This window comes from Vigna umbellata, chromosome 4, assembly GCF_029865625.1.
Source record: "Vigna umbellata cultivar VRB3 chromosome 4, Vumbellata_1.0, whole genome shotgun sequence".
Taxonomy (NCBI): domain Eukaryota; kingdom Viridiplantae; phylum Streptophyta; class Magnoliopsida; order Fabales; family Fabaceae; genus Vigna; species Vigna umbellata.
This window is the reverse complement of record NC_142168.1, coordinates 30,192,079-30,212,070: the sequence shown is the minus strand read 5'-3', so window position 1 is coordinate 30,212,070 and position 19,992 is coordinate 30,192,079. Positions and strand designations below refer to the sequence as shown.

General features: G+C 34.9%; 1 protein-coding gene across 2 annotated transcripts; it reads left to right on the top strand.

The window, feature by feature from the left end:
- Window positions 1-6,111: 6,111 nt before the first annotated feature.
- LOC124831446 (uncharacterized) lies at window positions 6,112-9,710 on the top strand. 2 transcript variants are annotated; one of them, XM_088114433.1, is made up of 2 exons: window positions 6,112-6,758; window positions 9,166-9,710. In XM_088114433.1, the coding sequence occupies exon 1, from the start codon at window positions 6,172-6,174 to the stop codon at window positions 6,706-6,708; it is 537 nt and encodes a 178-aa protein (XP_087970559.1). In that variant the 5' UTR covers window positions 6,112-6,171; the 3' UTR covers window positions 6,709-6,758; window positions 9,166-9,710. The 2 variants fall into 2 exon arrangements, with proteins under 2 accessions (XP_087970559.1, XP_047161392.1); XM_047305436.2 differs by lacking the exon at window positions 9,166-9,710 and adding an exon at window positions 6,968-7,224.
- The last annotated feature ends 10,282 nt before the right edge of the window (window positions 9,711-19,992 follow it).

The following is a 19,992-nucleotide window of genomic DNA, read 5'->3' as shown; positions in this document are numbered from 1 at the left end:
TAGAGGCAAGTGATGAGTCAATATTTTCTCAATTTCACTTAGTTTATTGTACCGGATTTAATCAAGGAATTGTGCTTGAATGTACAGTATTATCCTATTTTTCCTAATTGTGCTAAATTTGATCGGAAATTCTTATTTTAACTAATTTGAATTATCTGAGCTAATTATTTTACAAGGAAAATTTGGAGATACAATTTGGGACATTTGAAGGTTAAATGAGAAATGGCAATTGAGCCCAATGCATCTCAGTCATTTAAATTTTCGCACAGTGCTGCGTGAATGTTGTGTCAACTTGTGTGTCCTCGTTTGAGTTCAATTCTTACCCGTTTTCCATGCAATTTTTTTTCATAGTTTCGTATGGATGTCTATTTTCACGTATAGTTTTTATTTTGTTCAAATTCGTTCTGTGCTGTTCCCAGTATTTTTTTTACTCCCACATGTCAGTCCAATGCTTACTGTTTGAGTGATTTCTAATCTGTTTGCATTTGCTTGCTGTTGGGTACTTGTGGTGGCTGGAATTTATCACTGGACAATGCATCTCATGGCCACAAAAAGAAATTAAATGTGGTTCTAGACTCTTAATTGGTTGCAAGGAGGTCAAAATTGTTTTGAGTTGAACAAAATTGCACATCCAAAAGATTGAAGAAATGAAGTGCAGCTGCCAAATATTTCAAATGTTACGGCAAGCACACCAAACCAGCCGCTACTCGGGGGTTTTTCTTTTAGCTTTTGAACGCTGTTCTCAATGGGATGAATAGGGAGCTTACGTTTATTCCTTTTTGCTGATTTTTCATTGCCTTTTCATTTTCACGTTCCTTTATATATGCCATAAATTAGAATTTTGCTTTGCTTACGCTGTTACATTATTGTTCACTCTCGCTGCTTTGAATTTATTGAGCACCTTGCATTGTTTTTCTTTACTCCTGCACATAGGGGGGTTAGCTCCAAGGGTTTTATTTAGCTTTATTAGATTCAAGTAGCACGTGGAGGACAAGGAGCAGAGGACGCATGGTGATTGAGGCCAGCAAAGAAACAGAGAGCACATAGCTCACGTGGGTCCAGTAGCAGGCAGCAGCGGTGATGGATTTTGGATAAAGGGGAAGCTTTTATTTTTGGTTTAGGGGAATACAGCCGACACTCATTTTTCTTGTTTTTGCTTTGAACGCTGCTACACCCTTTTGGTTTATTGTCTTATTTTTGCTTGGAGAAAAGGCTCACACGGTGATGGATTTTGGGTGATGCACACAATTTATTTCAGCAAGGTTTAAGTCCTGGAATGCATTTTATTTTATTAGAAATGAAGGTGATTTCTTATTTTAGCCAGCGCTGATTTTATTTGGAGATGTGTGGAGTGATGTCCAGCCTAGGGAGAGGCCACGTCCAACATTTTATGCTTTGCAGTCAACTTTGTTTTGTAGTTGCCGTATTCAGCTTTGCAATTTCTGCATCATTTCTCTATTATATTAATTGTTTAGCTCAAGCATTTTTCTAATTTATTCCAGTTGCACGGTGCTTAAATTTGCTGACTCATTGCATTAAAAAAAGTGAAATGCAATTTTCTTCCAAGCTTTATTCCCGCTTCAATTGATTCACGTTTCTTTCATTTATTAGCTTATTAGTTGCATTTCTTTTAAGTGGTGTCCCGTCCAGCAACTCTCGGTTTTCATTTTTAATTGGAAAAATGGAATTGGTGTCACGGTTTGGATGAAGTGTTGCACGGTGATTCAAAAGGAGGGCTGATTCATTTTGCTGGAAGCTGGCACACGGTCAAGATAAAGTCCAATAGGTTTTATTTTTATTGTCTTCACACTTGAACAAAAGTTATTTTTATATTATATGTGATGGATTTGCTTTTTTTTGCTTTTCACTTTTAAACTCAATGTTGCATTTTAATTTGGTTCAAGCACTTTTCACTTTAATGTTGAATATCATGTTCGGTTTATTGCTTCCACTCACTATGCTGTCTATTCTGTTTTGTTCGACTTCTTTATCTTCTTGCATTTCCAAGTTTAGAAACCTTTCGGTCTCAATGTAAAACCGTTCGGTCATCTGTAGGATCGTTCGTTCTTCATGCTTTGTTCGATTATTTTAGTGTTTTCAATTATATTCGGTTGTGTTCGATTTTCAAGTTTTAATTTAGTTCATCCGCATTCACAAACTTTTCACAAACCCCCCCCACTACGTGTTTGACCTGAGACTTGAACCAAATTTGGTCCTTGAGAGACGACCTAGGAGTCACTTCCTAGTACTATACTGCATTCTTTTATGCACAACTTTTGTGGGAGGTGCGACCCTCTCATCAGCAAGTCATGTAGCTTGACATGCAATAACAAATTTAGCTATGTATTCTGCCTCACAGGTGGACAAAGCCACCACTTGTTGCTTTTTACTGCACCCATAAACTTGAACAAGAAACCAGTAGTGCTTCTCCTGTCATTACTATCCCCACACCAGTTAGAACCAGACCAGCCCTCTAAGACATCTTGTATCTCATAGTTTCTGGTAGATTACCCAGAAAATTTTCATCTCCATTTGCCATTTTCTCACTACACAGACCCATAATGAACCTTGCTCTACCACTGTTGATTTGGAAGAGAAAAAATAGAGGGGAAGAGAACAGAGGAAACACACACACACACAAAGAAAGGATATATGGTAAGAAATATTATTTACTCTCTATTTTGAAAACAAAATAAATTAATCTTATTTGTAGAGTATACAAGAATCTAAATAAAAAAAATATATACTTGAATTAATACAGCACACTCAAGCAATGTATAATTAATACATAAATATCATTTAAGTGATTATAGTTTGATGCTTAAAGAGAAATATTGAGACAAAATTCCCATTTAAGGCTAAAGTGACATATTGTCCTTTAAAAGGTGAGGTGTGACAATGGTGCATGATATTTGATATTTAACTCTGATTCAAAGTACTTGATATTTAAGAATCCTATTAATGACCAAAAGGTACATTATTTTTAGGCTAAACCACTTTCGCAGTTCCTATTTATGTGAGTTCTTCCCAGTTAGATCCTTGTATTATCAGTTTCCTCAATTTAGTCCTTAAAAGTGAAAAATCGACTCAATTGAGTCCATGCCGTTAAATTGACTTAACGAAATTAAGTTTTTGATGACCTGGACGTTGATGTGGACAATTTTTTAAACGTGACATTCACAGAGTTTTATATGTGGAATATATAATTAAAAAAAATTATGAGAATTGAAACCCAATTTAGGGTTCATCATCTTCAACCTTACCTTTCATCACCCTAACGATTGATGCTCAAGGTTCATCACAAAATTTGGTTTTCATGAAACCCAATAAGTTTGTAAAATATGAAATTAAGTACCACCAAATTAGGATTTATTAAAATCAAATTAGGTTCGAGATTGGAGTGGAGTCCAATCTAACGGTAGGCGCCGGGAATGACCTCCTCTATCAGGGTTTGATTGGGCCTGCAAGGCCTCGACAACGTTGAAGGGGGTGAAGCTTGGTTTGGCTAGTGTGCTTGGAGTTATCGATCCCCAAACCATCTTTCGATCCCATTCCCAATCCAACAACCCTAAATTTAGCAAATGTAGAGGCACACTCCACTTGTTCCGAACCTCTCCCCGCTCCTCCATCCCAACCCAAACCTCCCCCTCCACTCTCCTTTTCATCCTCTCTGTCCCCAACTACCTTCCACGACTTGATCCCCTTTTGCGGCCCCACCTCGACAACTTTTACCACCTTCTCTTCATCAGGTTCCCTTCATTTCCACTCTCCCCCCTTTCGTGTAAACCATAACTAACTATTCATTTTCTTGTTTCATGCAGGAACGACAGGATGGAAGATCGCTATAACGTGTTGATAAAGTTTGTCGATCACTTCGCCGCCGATGAATTTTACAGTTATTTCAATGGCATGAAATTTTCTCCCTCCGAGGTGAATCAATCTTGATAACCTTTTCTCATTTCAATTTTGTTTTCTATTTCCGAACATTTCAAATGATAATTAAAGTTTAGGCAGAGGTGTGCCATACTTTGTTTTTGCAATTCGTGGTGTATTCGGAGTATGCAAAAGTTGTTGGGACTCCTTATCTAGGGTATTGAAGAAGATTATTGAAGAAGATACAGAGTATGGGATTGGAAGAAGAGGCGGCAAAGTATGGCTTGCGTCTAGATTTCACATTTAGGGTTCTTCAGGTTGTGAAATTTGAGATTTCTCTACAGGTTTGTTGTGAGGTCTGATTCAAATGTAATTTGGAATTGATTTTTGGGTTTCTTCTCATAGGTTTGATGCATAGGGAAGAAGATTTATGGCTGATGGACAGGGAAAAGAATTTCTGGGTGGTACTTCATTGTAATGGAAGGTGACCCTTTTTTTTTAATCAAACATTTTTCGTGTCAAACTTAGGAAATTCCACATAACACTCTATTAAACCAATTCAAACATATAAAAAACTTACCATATTAAGGTAACAGGTCATAAAAAAACTTAACTCTATTAAACCAATTTAACAGTAAAGACCCAATTGGATCAATTTTTCACTTTCAAAGACTAAATTACGAAAATCGATAACGAGAAAAAACTTACATAAATAGGAAATGCTTAATGATATAACTTTATTTTTATTAAAAATAGCTAGTACCTTATTATCCAAAGCTTATTATCCCTAAAAGAAACTGTACATGAGTGTTTTAAAATTTATAAATACTCTTAGATTATCATTTAGATAAATATAATATTGAAGGTTCTAGATTAAAATACTAAATTCTCATTGAACTTTTTGATAAAAGCAAAATTAAATGAGATTTTGTCTGGTTACCCGAAAAAGATAATACAAGTTAAAATAAGATGGAATACCAAATATATTTAATAGCAGGTGGTCTCCACATGTTAAAGTCAAAGGCATGCATTGAAGGGTTGGCAGAGTCACATGCTGTGATTCATAGCAGACACCATCCCTTAAAGTACACGCATTTTGTTCAATACTCAGTGGGGAAACTAAATTCCAATCTTCATCCTTCAAGCAACTAATTTAACTTTTTTGGCATCAGAATGTGTCATTCTTCCTCCTTTTGCAATCTTCCCCTTCACAAACACGGTTACTCAACACAACCATATCTCGCATCAATGTTCTTCTATAAAAAAAAATATACTTTTGTGTCGCACAATTTTTTTATATTTATTTTTTATGTTCTTTTTCTTTTTTGTTTTTAAATATAAATTTTTTTATCTTTTTATAATCATCTTATCTTTGAAATATATACTGTGTCAATATACTATTATTTTTTATAATAAGTACTAAACATTATTATTATTATTTTATATTGATCCTACTTAATTCATTAGATATTCTAAAAAGTATGGGCTAATGAAAAATTTATTAGACTCTCTCAATTATAAAATAACTCAAATTATATATTGAAATAATATTCACGTATCATAATTAATTTTAATAATTTAGTATTATAATTATTATTCGTATGAGATATCAATATATTATTATTATATACTTTAGTATTATATATATAAGGTAAGTGTTCATATATATTCTTTTTCATTTGAATAATAAGAGATTTAATTTTGATCATCAAAACATTAAACTACCACTAAAATTTTACCATTTTATTATAAATTTATGTTCAAAATTATAATAAAATCACATACAATTTTACATTATTATATAAATTCAAACATTAAAATAGACACTATATCAAATTCATTAGTTGAAGGAAATTTTTTCAAACTTTCGATTAAGTTTTGACATATTCAATAATCTCATAATTTATTTATAAATAAACTAATTTTAACTTATGTGTATATATATACCATAAAAATGAATGAAAAAGTTTTATTCATTAAAATTTATTATAAATATAGTTTTATTCAATATATTCTACTTAGAATGGAAAAAATTGTATGGCAAGTGGTATATTTTTTTCCTTCCAAGAAAAGTGTATTAATTATATTTTAAATGTACACTTTCCATTTTTACATTTAGATTATTTTTATTTGAAGCACGTTGTCCTTGACAAGTCTACAACGTTCTACTTTTCGAATCTGTTGTGGTCCCATACCAGACACTAATCGCAAACCAAACCCCTATAAAACCAAACCCACAATCAAGAGCACCGTAAACCGTTCATCCAAACCAAAAGCTAAATCCGAACGAAAGAAGCTATGGCAACAAAGAACCCACCCGTGCCTTCAGAATCCGACCCGAAACCTAAATCGGATCCCGACTCATTTCCTTACTTCGAAGACATGAACGAACTGGAGAAAGTCTTCAACCGCTTCGACACCAACGGCGATGGCAAGATCTCCGCGGACGAGCTCGACAGCGTGCTCCGGACGCTCGGATCCGGCGTCTCGCCGGAAGACCTCCGCCGCGTCATGGAGGACCTCGACACTGACCGCGATGGCTTCATCAGCCTCACCGAGTTCGCCGCTTTCTGCCGCTCCGACTCCGCGGACGGCGGAGTCGGAGAGTTCCGCGACGCCTTCGACCTCTACGACCGCGACAAAAACGGACTCATCTCAGCTGAGGAGCTCCACCTCGCGCTCAACCGCCTCGGCCTCAAGTGCTCCGTCGATGAATGCCGCGACATGATCAAGTCCGTCGACGCCGACGGCGATGGATTCGTCAACTTTGAGGAGTTCAAGACGATGATGACGACCTCCAAGAACCGCGGCGCCACCAATGGCTCCGTCCATTAGTCTCAGCCGCCGATTCAAAATCCGAGGCGTCTCCGGTGCCTACTTCCAGAGTACGATTTTTCTTTCTTTCCTCTTTTACTTTTTCTTCTCTTTGTATAATTATTGTTCTGGTGAATTGCTCCAGTGAAACATTAGACATAGATCGAATCCGAATCATGGTGGAAAATTGGAAATGGAAATTTTCTTGTGATTCGTAATTTGCAAACAAGCTCTTGTTGTTCATGCTTAATATTCTTAATTTTAAATTTATATTCCCCAGAAAAGCTCAATCAAACTAGGTAGCGGAAGATTTTTTGCTTAGATTTCAACGAGTTGTGAAAAACGTTGACGCCATCGGTGTGTATGGGGTCAGTTTGGGTAGAAAGATGGGAGAGACGTTGAACGGAGAAAATAAAAATGTAAGGACAATATTATTAGAGGAAATATCTTGGTGCTTTAAAAAAGTGCTACCCATAGGTCTATGTATAAACTTTATTTATATCCAAATGGGTCATTGAAATTTGTTTTCTTGTATTAGAGTTTCTTCAATCATAGGACTGTTAATTCTATTTTATTCCTGTGTGAGACACAAATATTGGAGTTATGCACGTAAATTAGTGATTAAATAATTTATCTTACATATATGTTTTATATTATTTTTAAAATTTTGTCAAAGAAACACTCGTGTAAAAACTCTAATCAAATTGGACAATTCTTCTCCCCCCTTTTTAAGAATAACATGTAGATTAACAACATTGTTCTCTTTTCTGATAAAACGCAAAGCTTTGTCTCATGCACTTAATGTCTCATCTTTCATATCTTGGAGTTCATAGAGGTGATCACCATTAAAACCAAAATCTTCATAGAATCTATTAAAGGAGGGGAACCCTTCGCCAAGGTGGTGAAGGGAAAAATGAAGATAAACATCACTAAAAAGTACTTTCAACGACTCATCAATATCATTTAAAGTCAGAGAATCTGCTCTTAGATGACAATAAAGACCTTAAAGTCTTACACTTTGGCTTGTCGATATTGTTGAATTAACATAGATCTAATGAGATGCTCCTGACACTGCATTGCACATCGACCTAGACGATACCAAAGGTTTTGAAAAAGGAAGGGCTAGAATGAGTTGAAGCTAATATATGGTCAGGATGATAAAGTAATGAGAATTTACATCAAGTCTTTCAAAGTTGATTATCCACTTTCATAACGGAATCCCCCTGGGCCCAATTGCCTGATTCCTAATTTCAAGTTGCAGCTAAGAACCTTGTAATCCAAGTCACAACAACCTGATTTCAAATGGCTTAGAAATTCTTTCTCTTTCCTTTGAAATCTAGTCCTCCAACATTATTCTAGATACTACTCTTAAACAGGGAAAGCTTTTGAGCATTCCTTTCTTCACCTCCTCTCTCCTCATTTTGAGCAGAGGAAGAGGGTTTGTTCAAAGTCAAGAGGGTTTGTTCAAAGTCATGAAGAGTTTGAGTTTACAATAAGGGTTTGTTCAAAAAGTAAAACACCTAGGAGTTATGTAGGAGTGAAAAACATGTTAGAGTGACATTTAACAAGTAACACAACCTAGGAGTTACGTAGGAGTAAAAAACATGTTATAGTGACATTTAAATGTAATGTGAACTTATACAAAGTCTCGTAAAGGAGGAACTTAGATGGAAAACCAAAAAACTTTCAAAGTCTAATGTGCATGAAATCTATAATGTTGTGTTCACTTGGGGGAGATGATTTGGGGAGAGTGATTGAATGAGTTTGAGGGGAAATCTTTTTGTGTTTACTTGAGTAGATTTGGAGGTAATTGAGAGTGAATTTAGAGGTAAAGTTTGTGAGAATTAGTGTAGGATTTGATTGATGTGACAATTTTAAAAAATTTGTTTGAATGGTAGAGAATAAAGATTATCCAAATGTCCCTAGTTATTAAAATAATATAAAATGATAATTGTTAATGTTATTTTTAATTTGTAAAAACGTTTATAAAGATTAAAAAATTAAAAATATTAATTAAAATTAATTTTTAAAAAATAAAAAAATTATAATTTAGTAAAATGAATTTATTTTTAAATGTAGTATTTGTTTGTAATATAATTTAGTTTTAAGACATATGAATTTATTTGTTATGGAAATGAGATTTATTAATTTTGTATACAGCCGATAATTAAACAAAGTTATAATATTATATGACATAAAATAAAAAGTGCGAACATAATGTAAGTATGAATAACCATAAGTGAATTTAAGCAAAATAATCATCTAATACATTCACGGATAAGTAAGTAACTTAATCATCTAAATGGTGAAGAATTAAGTTAACATTCTGATTTAGGTGAGCAAATTGTCGGTTCATGTCGATGGATATGTTTGTTAAGTTATCTTCAATACGCTGAACCCGCACTTGTATTTGTTTCATATCTTGCATTCTGTGTTGCAAGTCTTGAACCACCTCTCACATTTAAGTGATCATATTAGGATTTGATTGATGTGGAGGAGGTTGCACATGGTTCTCATGATGGCGTGGTTGATCTTCTTTTTCATCATCACCGACATTGTGTTGCCAAACACCGTTTACATTAACAATATTCAACTTCTTCAAAGAATTAATTAAAAATTGATGTTTGGTCCCAATATGAGTGCTGGCATCGACATCAACATGTACTTCACAATATTGCAGGATTTTGGTGATAAGAACACCATATGGTAGGGGTGTGTCACCGGCCTTGCATTTAAGCATATGCCACATGATGTGATGAAGTCAATTGATAGCTATATTATTTTTCAACACCCATAACATGAAGATATCCTCCTGCAATAACTTTGCAAAATTTTCAGGTTATGGAGTCAACATGTGCACAACAACATAATACAGAAGTCTATCATTAATATTCAAACAACCAACTGTTTTAAGTCATTGACCATGCATTTATGGTCTAACCATAGTTGCTAATGTCATATCCCGATCATATGGAAAGTCATCTGGGATATTTGAATAACACAATTTTTGACCCTCATACTTCATATTAGCAACATTGAACCAATCAGCAGGTTTCAATCTAATATTTTCTTATTGACTTCACTAAGCAAATATCCATTACTAGAAATCTTCAGATTTGAATAAAAAACTTTTATCAAATCCGGATAGAAGGATGTCTGCAATGTCAGAAATTCAACCACTCCTTGAAATAGAAGATGATGTTGAAAATATAAGGTTGAACCGACAAATGATTCGAAATTCTTTTTTGGGGGACAACAATATTCCTTGTGTAGAAATCAGCTGCATAGTTTTTTATCTGATGGCTGCAACTGAAGAAACGATGTTGATTTAATTGTTCTTCAGATGGTCTGACATAGGTTGCAGCTTCTGCCTCAGTTAGAGTCTCATTTCCCTTACACCTTTTTCTAGGTCTTTTGGTTGATGATGAGGCCATTTAACAATTTCTTCAATAAAACCATAAATAAAAACAATAACAAGTTAAGTCATAACAAATTATTACATACTAATAATAACAATAAGCAAAGATAAAACATTAGATCATAACCATAACCATAACTTGAAAGTTGAACATTGATGCAAAACCAAGAAGTCACAATTACAAAACAGGTACATTAAACATATAATAGTATAATTGTAATACAACTAATCATTGAAGACATCCCTAACAGTCATCACCGGAGATCATTTTACATAACTTATTCCACCTCTTGTCTGGTGAAAGTCTCATCAACTTCTTTGTACATGTAGGGTTTCCACATAAGAAATAATAACATTGCTCGAGCAAGTTTTTATTAGCAATATTCATAACACTCAACATTTCATAAATGTCGCCCTCTGTGTATGTGTACGTCGAGGTGCGACGGAGTATTTGATTTCTATCTTCCATTGCTGAGACTTGACATACGGCCGCATCAGAAATTATACCAAAACGAACATTTATAGAGCCAAGAACATTTGTAAAATCATCCAAGCTGATCGTCAACTTATCAAATTGAGCATCTATCACATCGATCATATATGTCTTCCTTTTGGAACCTCGTGAGGATGAAGTTCCTCCGGATGGAACAGAAGACACAAATTGAGTTTGCCCTGGACTATACTCATCCACAGATGGAGGAGGTGATGGTGGAGTTGGGTCTCTATACCCGGGATAGATATGCTCTTCAGGAATGTATTCCATATTCTGATTCAGATCAACCTGTACACGAGGCCCAACCCGCTATCGACGTGCTTGACGAGCGGTCCGAACACCACTCCCAGTAGCTCGATCCGCCGCCCATAACTCCACCATTAAATCGTAGTGTCTGATCATGTTAACTCTCCACTTTGTTGCACTTGGCCTCGATTGAAACAACATACATTAAACAGATAATGGTTGAACTTATGTATTTTAACAATCCACCAAATCTGAATATTTAACAAATACCTGAATGAGGTCAGCCTAGACTTCATCCTCAGCTTCAAATCTCATACGAGGTTCCAGGCAAATCCACTAAATCCAGCAAAGATGTCATGAACTTCACGCCATCTGTCTTTCAACATCTTTTGACGATTTTTAAGGTGATATTTGTGGTTCTCTGTGTGTAAATTCTTTAAGGTGATATTTGACGCCTCTATATGGTGTCATAACCGTACCTTTCAGCATAAATCCGGCATCGCCAAGATAGTATTTTCCTACAATGTTATACACATCAGTATTTTGTCACTAATAAAGAACAAATCATAACATCCCAATGAAGACACTTACCTTGGGGGATCACCAACGAATCATCTCGATGAAGAACATTTTTTAAGATTCTAGAATCAGATTGTGTGCCTTCCCGCCTTCCTACCCAGCTAGAACGTATGTGAATTTCATTTCAAAGTCACATGCGGTAAACACATTTTGAGTCGTCAAAAGGTGTTGAAAGACAGACGACGTGAGGTTCATGACCTCTTTGCTGGATTGAGTGGATTTGCTTGAAACGCCCTATGTATTAGATTTGAAGCTGAGGACGAAGCTTGGCTAACCTCATTAAGGTATTTCTTAAATATTCAGATTTGGTGGATGTTAAAATACACAAGGTCAACCACTATCTGTTTAATGTATGTTGTTTCAGTCGAGGCCAAGTGCAACAAAGTGGAGAGTTAACACTGTCAGACACTACAATTTAATGGTGGAGTTATGGGCGGCGGATCGAGCTACTGGGAGTGGTGACACACCCCTACCATACGATGTCCTTATCACCCAAATCCTGCAATATTGTGGCGTACATGTTAATGTCGATGTCAACACTCATATTGGGACCAGACATCATTTTTCAATTAATTCTTTGAAGAAGTTGAATATTGTTAATGTAAACGGTGTTTGGCAACACAATGTCGATGATGATGAAGAAGAAGACCAACCACACCATCATGAGAACCTTGTGCAACCTCCTCTACATCAATCAAATCCTAATTTGATGAATTAAATGTGGGAGGGGGTTCAAGACTTGCAACACAGAATGCAAGGTATGGAACAAATACAGGTGTGGGTTCAACGTATTGAAGATAACTTGGCAAACTTATCCATCATGAACCGACAATTTGCTCACCTTAATTAGAATGTTAACTTAATTCTTCACCATTTAGATGATTAAATTGCTTACTTGTTTGTGAATGTATTAAATGACTATTTTTCTTAAATTCACTTATGGTAATCCATACTTACATTACTTATGTTTGCACTTTTTATTTTATGTCATGTAATATTATAACTTCGTTTAATTATCGGCTGTATACAAAATTAATAAATCTCACTTCCATAACAAATAAATTAATATGTCTTGGAATTAAATTATATTACACACAAATACTACATTTAAAAATAAATTCATTTTACTAAATTATAATTTTTTTAATTTTTAAAAATTAATTTTAATCAATATTTTTAATCTTTATAAACATTTTTACAATTAAAAATAACATTATCATTTTATATTACTTTAATAACTAGGGACATTTTGGTAAACTTTATTTTCTATCAGTTAAACAAATTTTTAAAATTATCACATCAATCAAATCCTACACTAATTCGCACAAACTTTACCTCTAAATCTACTCTCAATTACCTCCAAATCCACTCAAGTAAACAGAAAAAAATTTACCTTAAAATCCATTCAATCACTCTCCCCAAAATCATCTCCCCCAAGTGAACACAACATTAGAAAATGTATTTCATCCCTCCAAATCTCTTCATATGTACGAGTGAGTGAACAGTAGACGAAACCCGCATTTCGCTACAATTCCATCGGCGCTAATTACTTCAAGTGAACACGTAAATTTTTAAAATCATCGCTCGCCAATTACCGTAAATCGTATAATCAACGCAAGTTTACAGTGTAAGTGAGTATTTTAATTTTTGATCGACCAGATTGAGTATTTACTCATAAATAATATAATAAATTACATCTTATACATTTAAGAGCTATTTCGGTAAAGTAGGCCGAGAACATTATTTCGCTCCTCCTTCTCTCGTTTCGAACTTGCTACTTTTCGCTTGGTATCGATCGAGGGTTGACCTGCACAAAACACTCTGATGCTAAAGTCAGGATTACGCTATGCAGGCTAAATTTGCTATCGATTCAGCTGTCTAACTTGGTTATTAATCTTATATTAATGTTTTATGTTATTGTGCCATGTAATATGCTAATTATCTATAAATGCCGCATAACCGAGTTGTTTAGATCTTAGGAGTTCACTTGGATCGTTCCCTAAGATCAAGGTGAGAGTTCACGAAGAGCGCTCCTCACCGTTCAGTTTAGATCTTAGGAGTTCACTTGGAGCGTTCCTCATCATTCAGTTTAGATCTTAGGAATTCACTTGGAGCGTTCCCTAAGATCAAGGTGAGAGTTCACGAAGAGTGTTCCTCACCGTTCGATTTAGATCTTAGGAGTTTACTAGGAGCGTGCCCTAAGATCAAGATGAGAGTTGACGAGGAGCGTTTCCCACTGTTCGGTTTAGATCTTAGGAGTTCACTAGAAGCGTGCCCTAAGATCAAGGTGAGAATTCATGAAGAGCGTTCCTCACTGTTTGGTTTAGATCCTAGGAGTTCACTAGGAGCGTGCCCTAAGATCAAGGTTTAGATTTCACGAGGAGTGTTCCTCACCGTTCGGTTTAGATCTTAGGAGTTCACTATGAGCATGTCCTAAGATCAAGGTGAGAGTTCATGAGGAGTGTTCCTTACCATTCGGTTTAGATCTTAGAAGTTCACTAGAAGCGTGTCTTGAGATCAATGTGAGAGTTCACGAGGAGCGTTCCTCACTGTTCGATTTAGATCTTAGGAGTTCACTAGGAGCGTGCCCTAAGATCAAGGTGAGAGTTCACGAGAAGCGTTCCTGACTGTTCGGTTTAGATCTTAGGAGTTTACTTGGAGCGTTTCCTAAGATCAAGGTGAGAGTTCATGAGGAGCGTTTCTCACCGTTCAGTTTAGATCTTAGGAGTTCACTAGAAGTGTGTCCTAAGATCAAGGTGAGAGTTCACGAGGAGCGTTTCTCATAGTTTGATTTAGAGCTTAGGAGTTCACTAGGAGTGTGCCCTAGGTCGAAGCTTCCAATGTGAGCGGTTGATAAGATAGAACTTAGTTCTTTTAGAACCTTTTCTTTGAGCCAGATGGTTGATTGAAGTTCTTTTTAGAACGTTTTCCTTTAGTCGAATGGTGGACATAACTTGCTCAAAATTTCGATGGAAATCATTTGATACTAATATCATATTTGCAAATTACATCACATTTTTAAACTGGAAAAAAGCAAATAGAAAGCTTAGCTCTATTCTTGCCACAACTATGTCGTTGGTCCTGCGTGCACACTCGCTTGCCCTCCTTTCGCTCCCGGCCTGCCGAGGGTGAATCATTCTCTTTGTGCTACCTATTTTGGACAGCCAGCATCTCCCTGATTTGAATGAACTCAACAACCCTCTCCTGTACTTCTCCCATGGTTGAGGGTGGCCGAGCAAATAAGCTATCCGCAAAGGAGCACGACCTAAAGGCTATTGACAAGGTGCTGATGATGAACTTCTTGCCAACACTCTTCACTTGTCGTGCGGCCCGGTTGAACCGGTCCATGAAGTCTCTCAGGTCTTCATCTTTTCCCTGTTTGATTTTAGTAAGCTTCATGTAGTTAAAGTCTTACGTCTTACCGGAAGCGAACTGCCGTTCAAACAGGCTTCTCAAAGTCGCAAAACTATTAATGGTTCTGGGACAAAGAGAGTGAAATCATTCCAAAGCTTCTCCTTTAATCGACAGGAAAAAACCTGCACCAAACCCTTTCACTGGGTGAATAAATTGTCATGGCGTCAGCAAATGACATCATGTGCTCCTCTAGATTCCCCGATCCATCATACCTTTCCAGAACTGGGAGCGTCCTTTCCGGCATTTTCTATTCCATGACCGTAGTTGTAAAGGGATGAAGCGCCTTAGCCCGAGCGGCATGAACCAGAAGGACATAACTCCTTCGGGAACTGTTTTCCCCTTGATCAATGCCTTCCTGATTAGAATTTAGGAATTCCTCTATGGGCGTCCGAGTGGGTGCAGCCGACCTTTAACTGGGCAGGGCCCTCCGCCTCGCTTCACGGTCCCTACGTGTTGCATCCCGCTCGGCCTTTAGAGTTTCAATTTCAGCCTGTATGGCTTCCATCCTCCTTCGCATCTCTTGCATAAACCCCATTAGGTCTTGAGCCATCCTTATGGTCTTCCTAGGGTGTCTTTGAAAAATCTTAGGCCCCACGGTGGATGCCAAAATGTTTCTGCTGAAATGGGACGAGGATCTCCGTCGAACGTCCTCCTGTCTCTACCTAGCGTCTTGTTGTCGTTGTCGAGCGTCCTGCTCCTATCTCCAGCCAACCGAACACCGAATGAGGGGCGACCTACAAAATACACTCTGACGGTCAAGTCAAAAAATTTCTCCGTAGGCCTTTTATAATTTAGTAGTGAGTAAAACGTGAGTTTACCTCGAACCTAAACCCTTATTTATAGAGTTTAAAGGAATTTGACCAATTAATTTACCTCTTAATGGTCATTAAGGCAAGCCCTAACTGTTTAACGGTAGCCGTTATCACATTTATTTGTGCATTAACTCTGCTCAACGGTTGTCGGGACCAAACGGCTGAGAGGCTCTTTCCTGCACATTGATCGTTCGGTTCCTTAGGATCGTATGTCGTCCTAACTGATCGGTAATATATGAGCCCAAAGTGAGGTAGAGGCTCTCCTGCACCTTTATCTTTCGGTCGGAAATGAGTCCATAGTAACATATATCATTCACTGATGATGGTGAAGTCACTTATGTTAGTTTGTGGAATGCGATTTAAGTAAACCAATGTAATTTTTTTTATGTATTTTTGTGTTAACTCACCCTTGTTTTAAGTAATATTAAGGTTTAAACCCTTTAGTTGTCCTTATTTATGTGGGTTTTTCCCAGTTTGATCCCCTTCTTATTAGAATCTCCAATTGAGTCCTTATAAGTGCTAATTTGAATCAATTGAGCTACTGCCGTTAAATTTAGTTAACGGGGTTAAGTTTTTGCACAGGTGGAAGATTGATGTGTCAAATTTTTAAAACGTGGCATACTGAGAGTTGAATACGTGGAATTTAGCAACATTTTAAATTTTAATAATATGAATTTCTGAAATGGGATTTAGGGTTCATAGAAGAGGAAGAAGAAGCTACATGTGGCAAAGAAGATGAAAGTAAATCTGTCATTAAATGGACAGAGGATGACCAAAAGAACCTCATGGATCTGGGAAATTTAGAGTTGTAAAGGAACATGCGGTTGGAGAATCTTATTGCCAGAAGAAGAAAGGAGATTGATATCTGAGATGAATCTAATAGACTTAGACTTTGCTGATATTCCCAGTAAAAACCCAACCCAGAAAAACCCAAACAGCATCCAGAGCACCATCGTGAATCTCCTCGCGCGATCTCCTTCCTTCACCTGTAATTCCCAAAATCTAGAAAACGCAAAAAAAAAAAGAAGAAACCACTCTCCCTGAAATCGCGAGTCTTCTCCTCCATCACCGCTGCACAACCCAGAATCGCATCAGCTTACATCGCGCCACCTTCACTTGCAGATCCAGAAAAGCCAGAAGCGTCGTAACCATCAAGAACTTCTTCTCCATAGATCGTGACGCAAACCCTGCAAGAAACCACTTCTCAGAATCGCGCCACCGCTTTCTTGTTCTTCGTCCTCCAGGGATTTCGAAACCTACAACGAAAGCAATGAACCAGAAATAGATTCCTTAGTGCGACCCAGTAGCAATGTCACGCCATCAGCAGGAACAATTTTCCCCAATTTGCTGAAATGCAATTGGGGTGGATTTGATCAACAACCACTTCTCAGATCTACAACCACTTAATCTCCATACCTTTGTCTGATCTACAACCACTTCTTAGATTTTTAATCCCATTCAATTTGATTGAACCCTAAATCCCATTTCAGAAATCCTAATATTATATTATTACATTTTACCAAAATTCCACGCAGGCCTAAACCATGCCACGTTTCAACTCTCACCATGTCACGTCTTAAAAATTTGACACATCAATCTTCCACCTGTGCAAAAACTTAACGCACGTTAACTAAATTTAACGGCAGGAGTTCAATTGATTCAAATTAGGACTTATAAGGACTCAATTGGGAATTCTAATAAAAAGGGGATCAAACTGGAAAAAATCCACATAAATATGAACAATTAAAAGGTTTAAACTTAACATTAATTAATGCAAGTTGTTTTTTTATTTCATATACTTATATAAAATCACGATAATGAAGGTTAAAAATTAAGAACTTCGCTTCTCGAAAACTAATTGTTGAATTACATCTCAACAAAAATGTTCTAAACCAACTCATTGTTAACCAAGTCAGAATTGGGCATCTTAAAAATCGAATTTGGACCTTTTAAAAACCATGCTATTCAGATCAATATTATTTATAAATATTATTTATAATGTAATGCTTCTTGATATTTTAAAAAGGTGTTAGCATGGTCTAGTATAAGCTATTTTGATATTTTTAAAAAACAAAATTGGTGGTAGGTTAGTCTAGTCCACGTTATTTGATATCTCTACCTTTAGTCCTTTCCTGGAAAACAAATTACATTTGAGCATTTCATATTAATCATATGTTGGTTATGGCATAATATGCATAAAATAAAACTTGAAATATGATTTTAGATTTAAAAGTATGCTTTGAAATATAAAATTCAAAATATATTTTAAAAATACATTTTCAATTGTATAATCTAAGTATACTTTTAAATTTAAAAATATTTTTCAGAACAATATGAAATGCCTCCAGCATTGAAGACTGCCCAACACGAGAGAACCACCATAAACACCCGCAGGGTAATATGGGTATTTGAAAAGTATTTAGGTACAGGGAGAGAAAAAATGGGTGCAGGTAGAAATAGCCTAATCTCAAGATTTTCCATAATGAGTTTGATTAGTCCAAAGCCCATCATGCCTAATGTAACAAAAAGAAGAAAAACTTGACAAGTAAAAAATAAATATTAAATGAATCTTAATATTCCCATTAATTACTCCTCAACTTTCAATAAAAAACACCTTCTTAATTTGCACGAAATGCTGTCTAGTGGTTCCCACAAAAACATTTTCTTTTATATTTTTCTTTCAAATATTATAAATAGTGAAAGTTTAATCTCTGTTTACTTTGAGAAAATATTTTCTGATTTTGTTCTTTCATTTGTCACTTCTAATTTCAAACTTTTTTACCAGTGCCTTGTTTTCAGTCTATTGTTTATTTACAAATCTGTGTAAAAAGAATTAAACATTTGTTTTCTATATTTCCAGTACGAATTTTTAAAACAAAAATAGACAATTTTATAATTTAAAAAAGTATAAATTGTAAATCTTCCGTGTGTACAAAAGAAACTTTTGTTGGAAATTCTTATTGTTGATTATAACTAAATAATTTTGCTTGGTAAAGTATACAAATAGGAACACCCAAATAAAAGAACAGTTTTTGTTTAGTCTAGAAGATATGATTTTACATACAATAACTATAATTTTAAAAGGGGGAATTATTTTAGGAATCATCACCCTTTTAATTCTTTCATAAAATCATTCATTCACTATAAATGTTTAACCACAATTATAAAGACAAAAAATGCTAAAATGATAACAATGCATAGTAAATAAAGTTTTAAAAGAAAAACATAGCAAACATATGCACAATATCTGAATTTGAATTTTGTTTTCATTTTACAAAATTTAATTCTAAAGTAAAAGTTATCTTCTACTTATCATATATTTTAGTTTGATAAAAAAAATTCAACATGTACCCTTTTTACACATAAAATAAGAAAACCAAATATAAAATTTACATAAACTAGATATTGGTAGCTAAACTTGGTAAACCATGATGTGTTATTTTGATAATACTTACCTATCTTGTTAATTTCTCCATCCATAACTCATTATCTTAGTTGATTAAAATATAAAACAAGAATGAATATCCAAAAATGGCTTGAGTAAATTTATTTTGAAAAACTAGCTTTATATTTTCTTATTTTTACCATAATAATTACGATAGAAAACAATTAACTATTTAATCAATTATGTTAAAAAATAATAGATTATGTTTATTATTATTACTTGCTTTAAAAATAATCGGTTTTATTAATTTTTTTTTAGATAACCTCACATTCGCAAATAATATATTATGTTTAATAAGAATAAATTACATTGATTCAAAATAACTTTTGGATTACATAAAAATTATAATGATTGATTTTATTTAAAAGCAATCTCATATTTAGGTCTGAAATCATAAATCTCTTTCAAATTGCTTTAAAAACAAAAGCTTTCAACATTAGAAAGAAAGTAATGATCTTGTTATCAGATTTTCATGATAAATTTGTCTGTCATATATTTCTTTATTTTTCTTGTAATTTGATTTTTTGATATTTTTGTAGCAGTGTTTGGTCTATTGTAGGTAATTGAGTCTTTTTCATTATCTTTATAAATTTTAATTTTGAAGATGTTTTTTCTTGCTATAGTTACACAACATTTTTTTTTCGTAATTGGATAATTTAATATTTTTAATGAAAAATCGAACTTACGTTGTTTATAATTGAATATATTCAGAAATGTGTTCTTATGTTCTTTTCTTCTTATTATCTTAATCTTTTGTCATTTTCATTTATTCTAGAACTAGTTTTAAACAAACAAAATTGTAAAATTTTAAAAGAACATTCTTCAATCAATTAACTCCTCTTCATTATGTTTTTAGCCATTATTTGTTCAAAAAAAAGATGAAGATTAACAAAACATA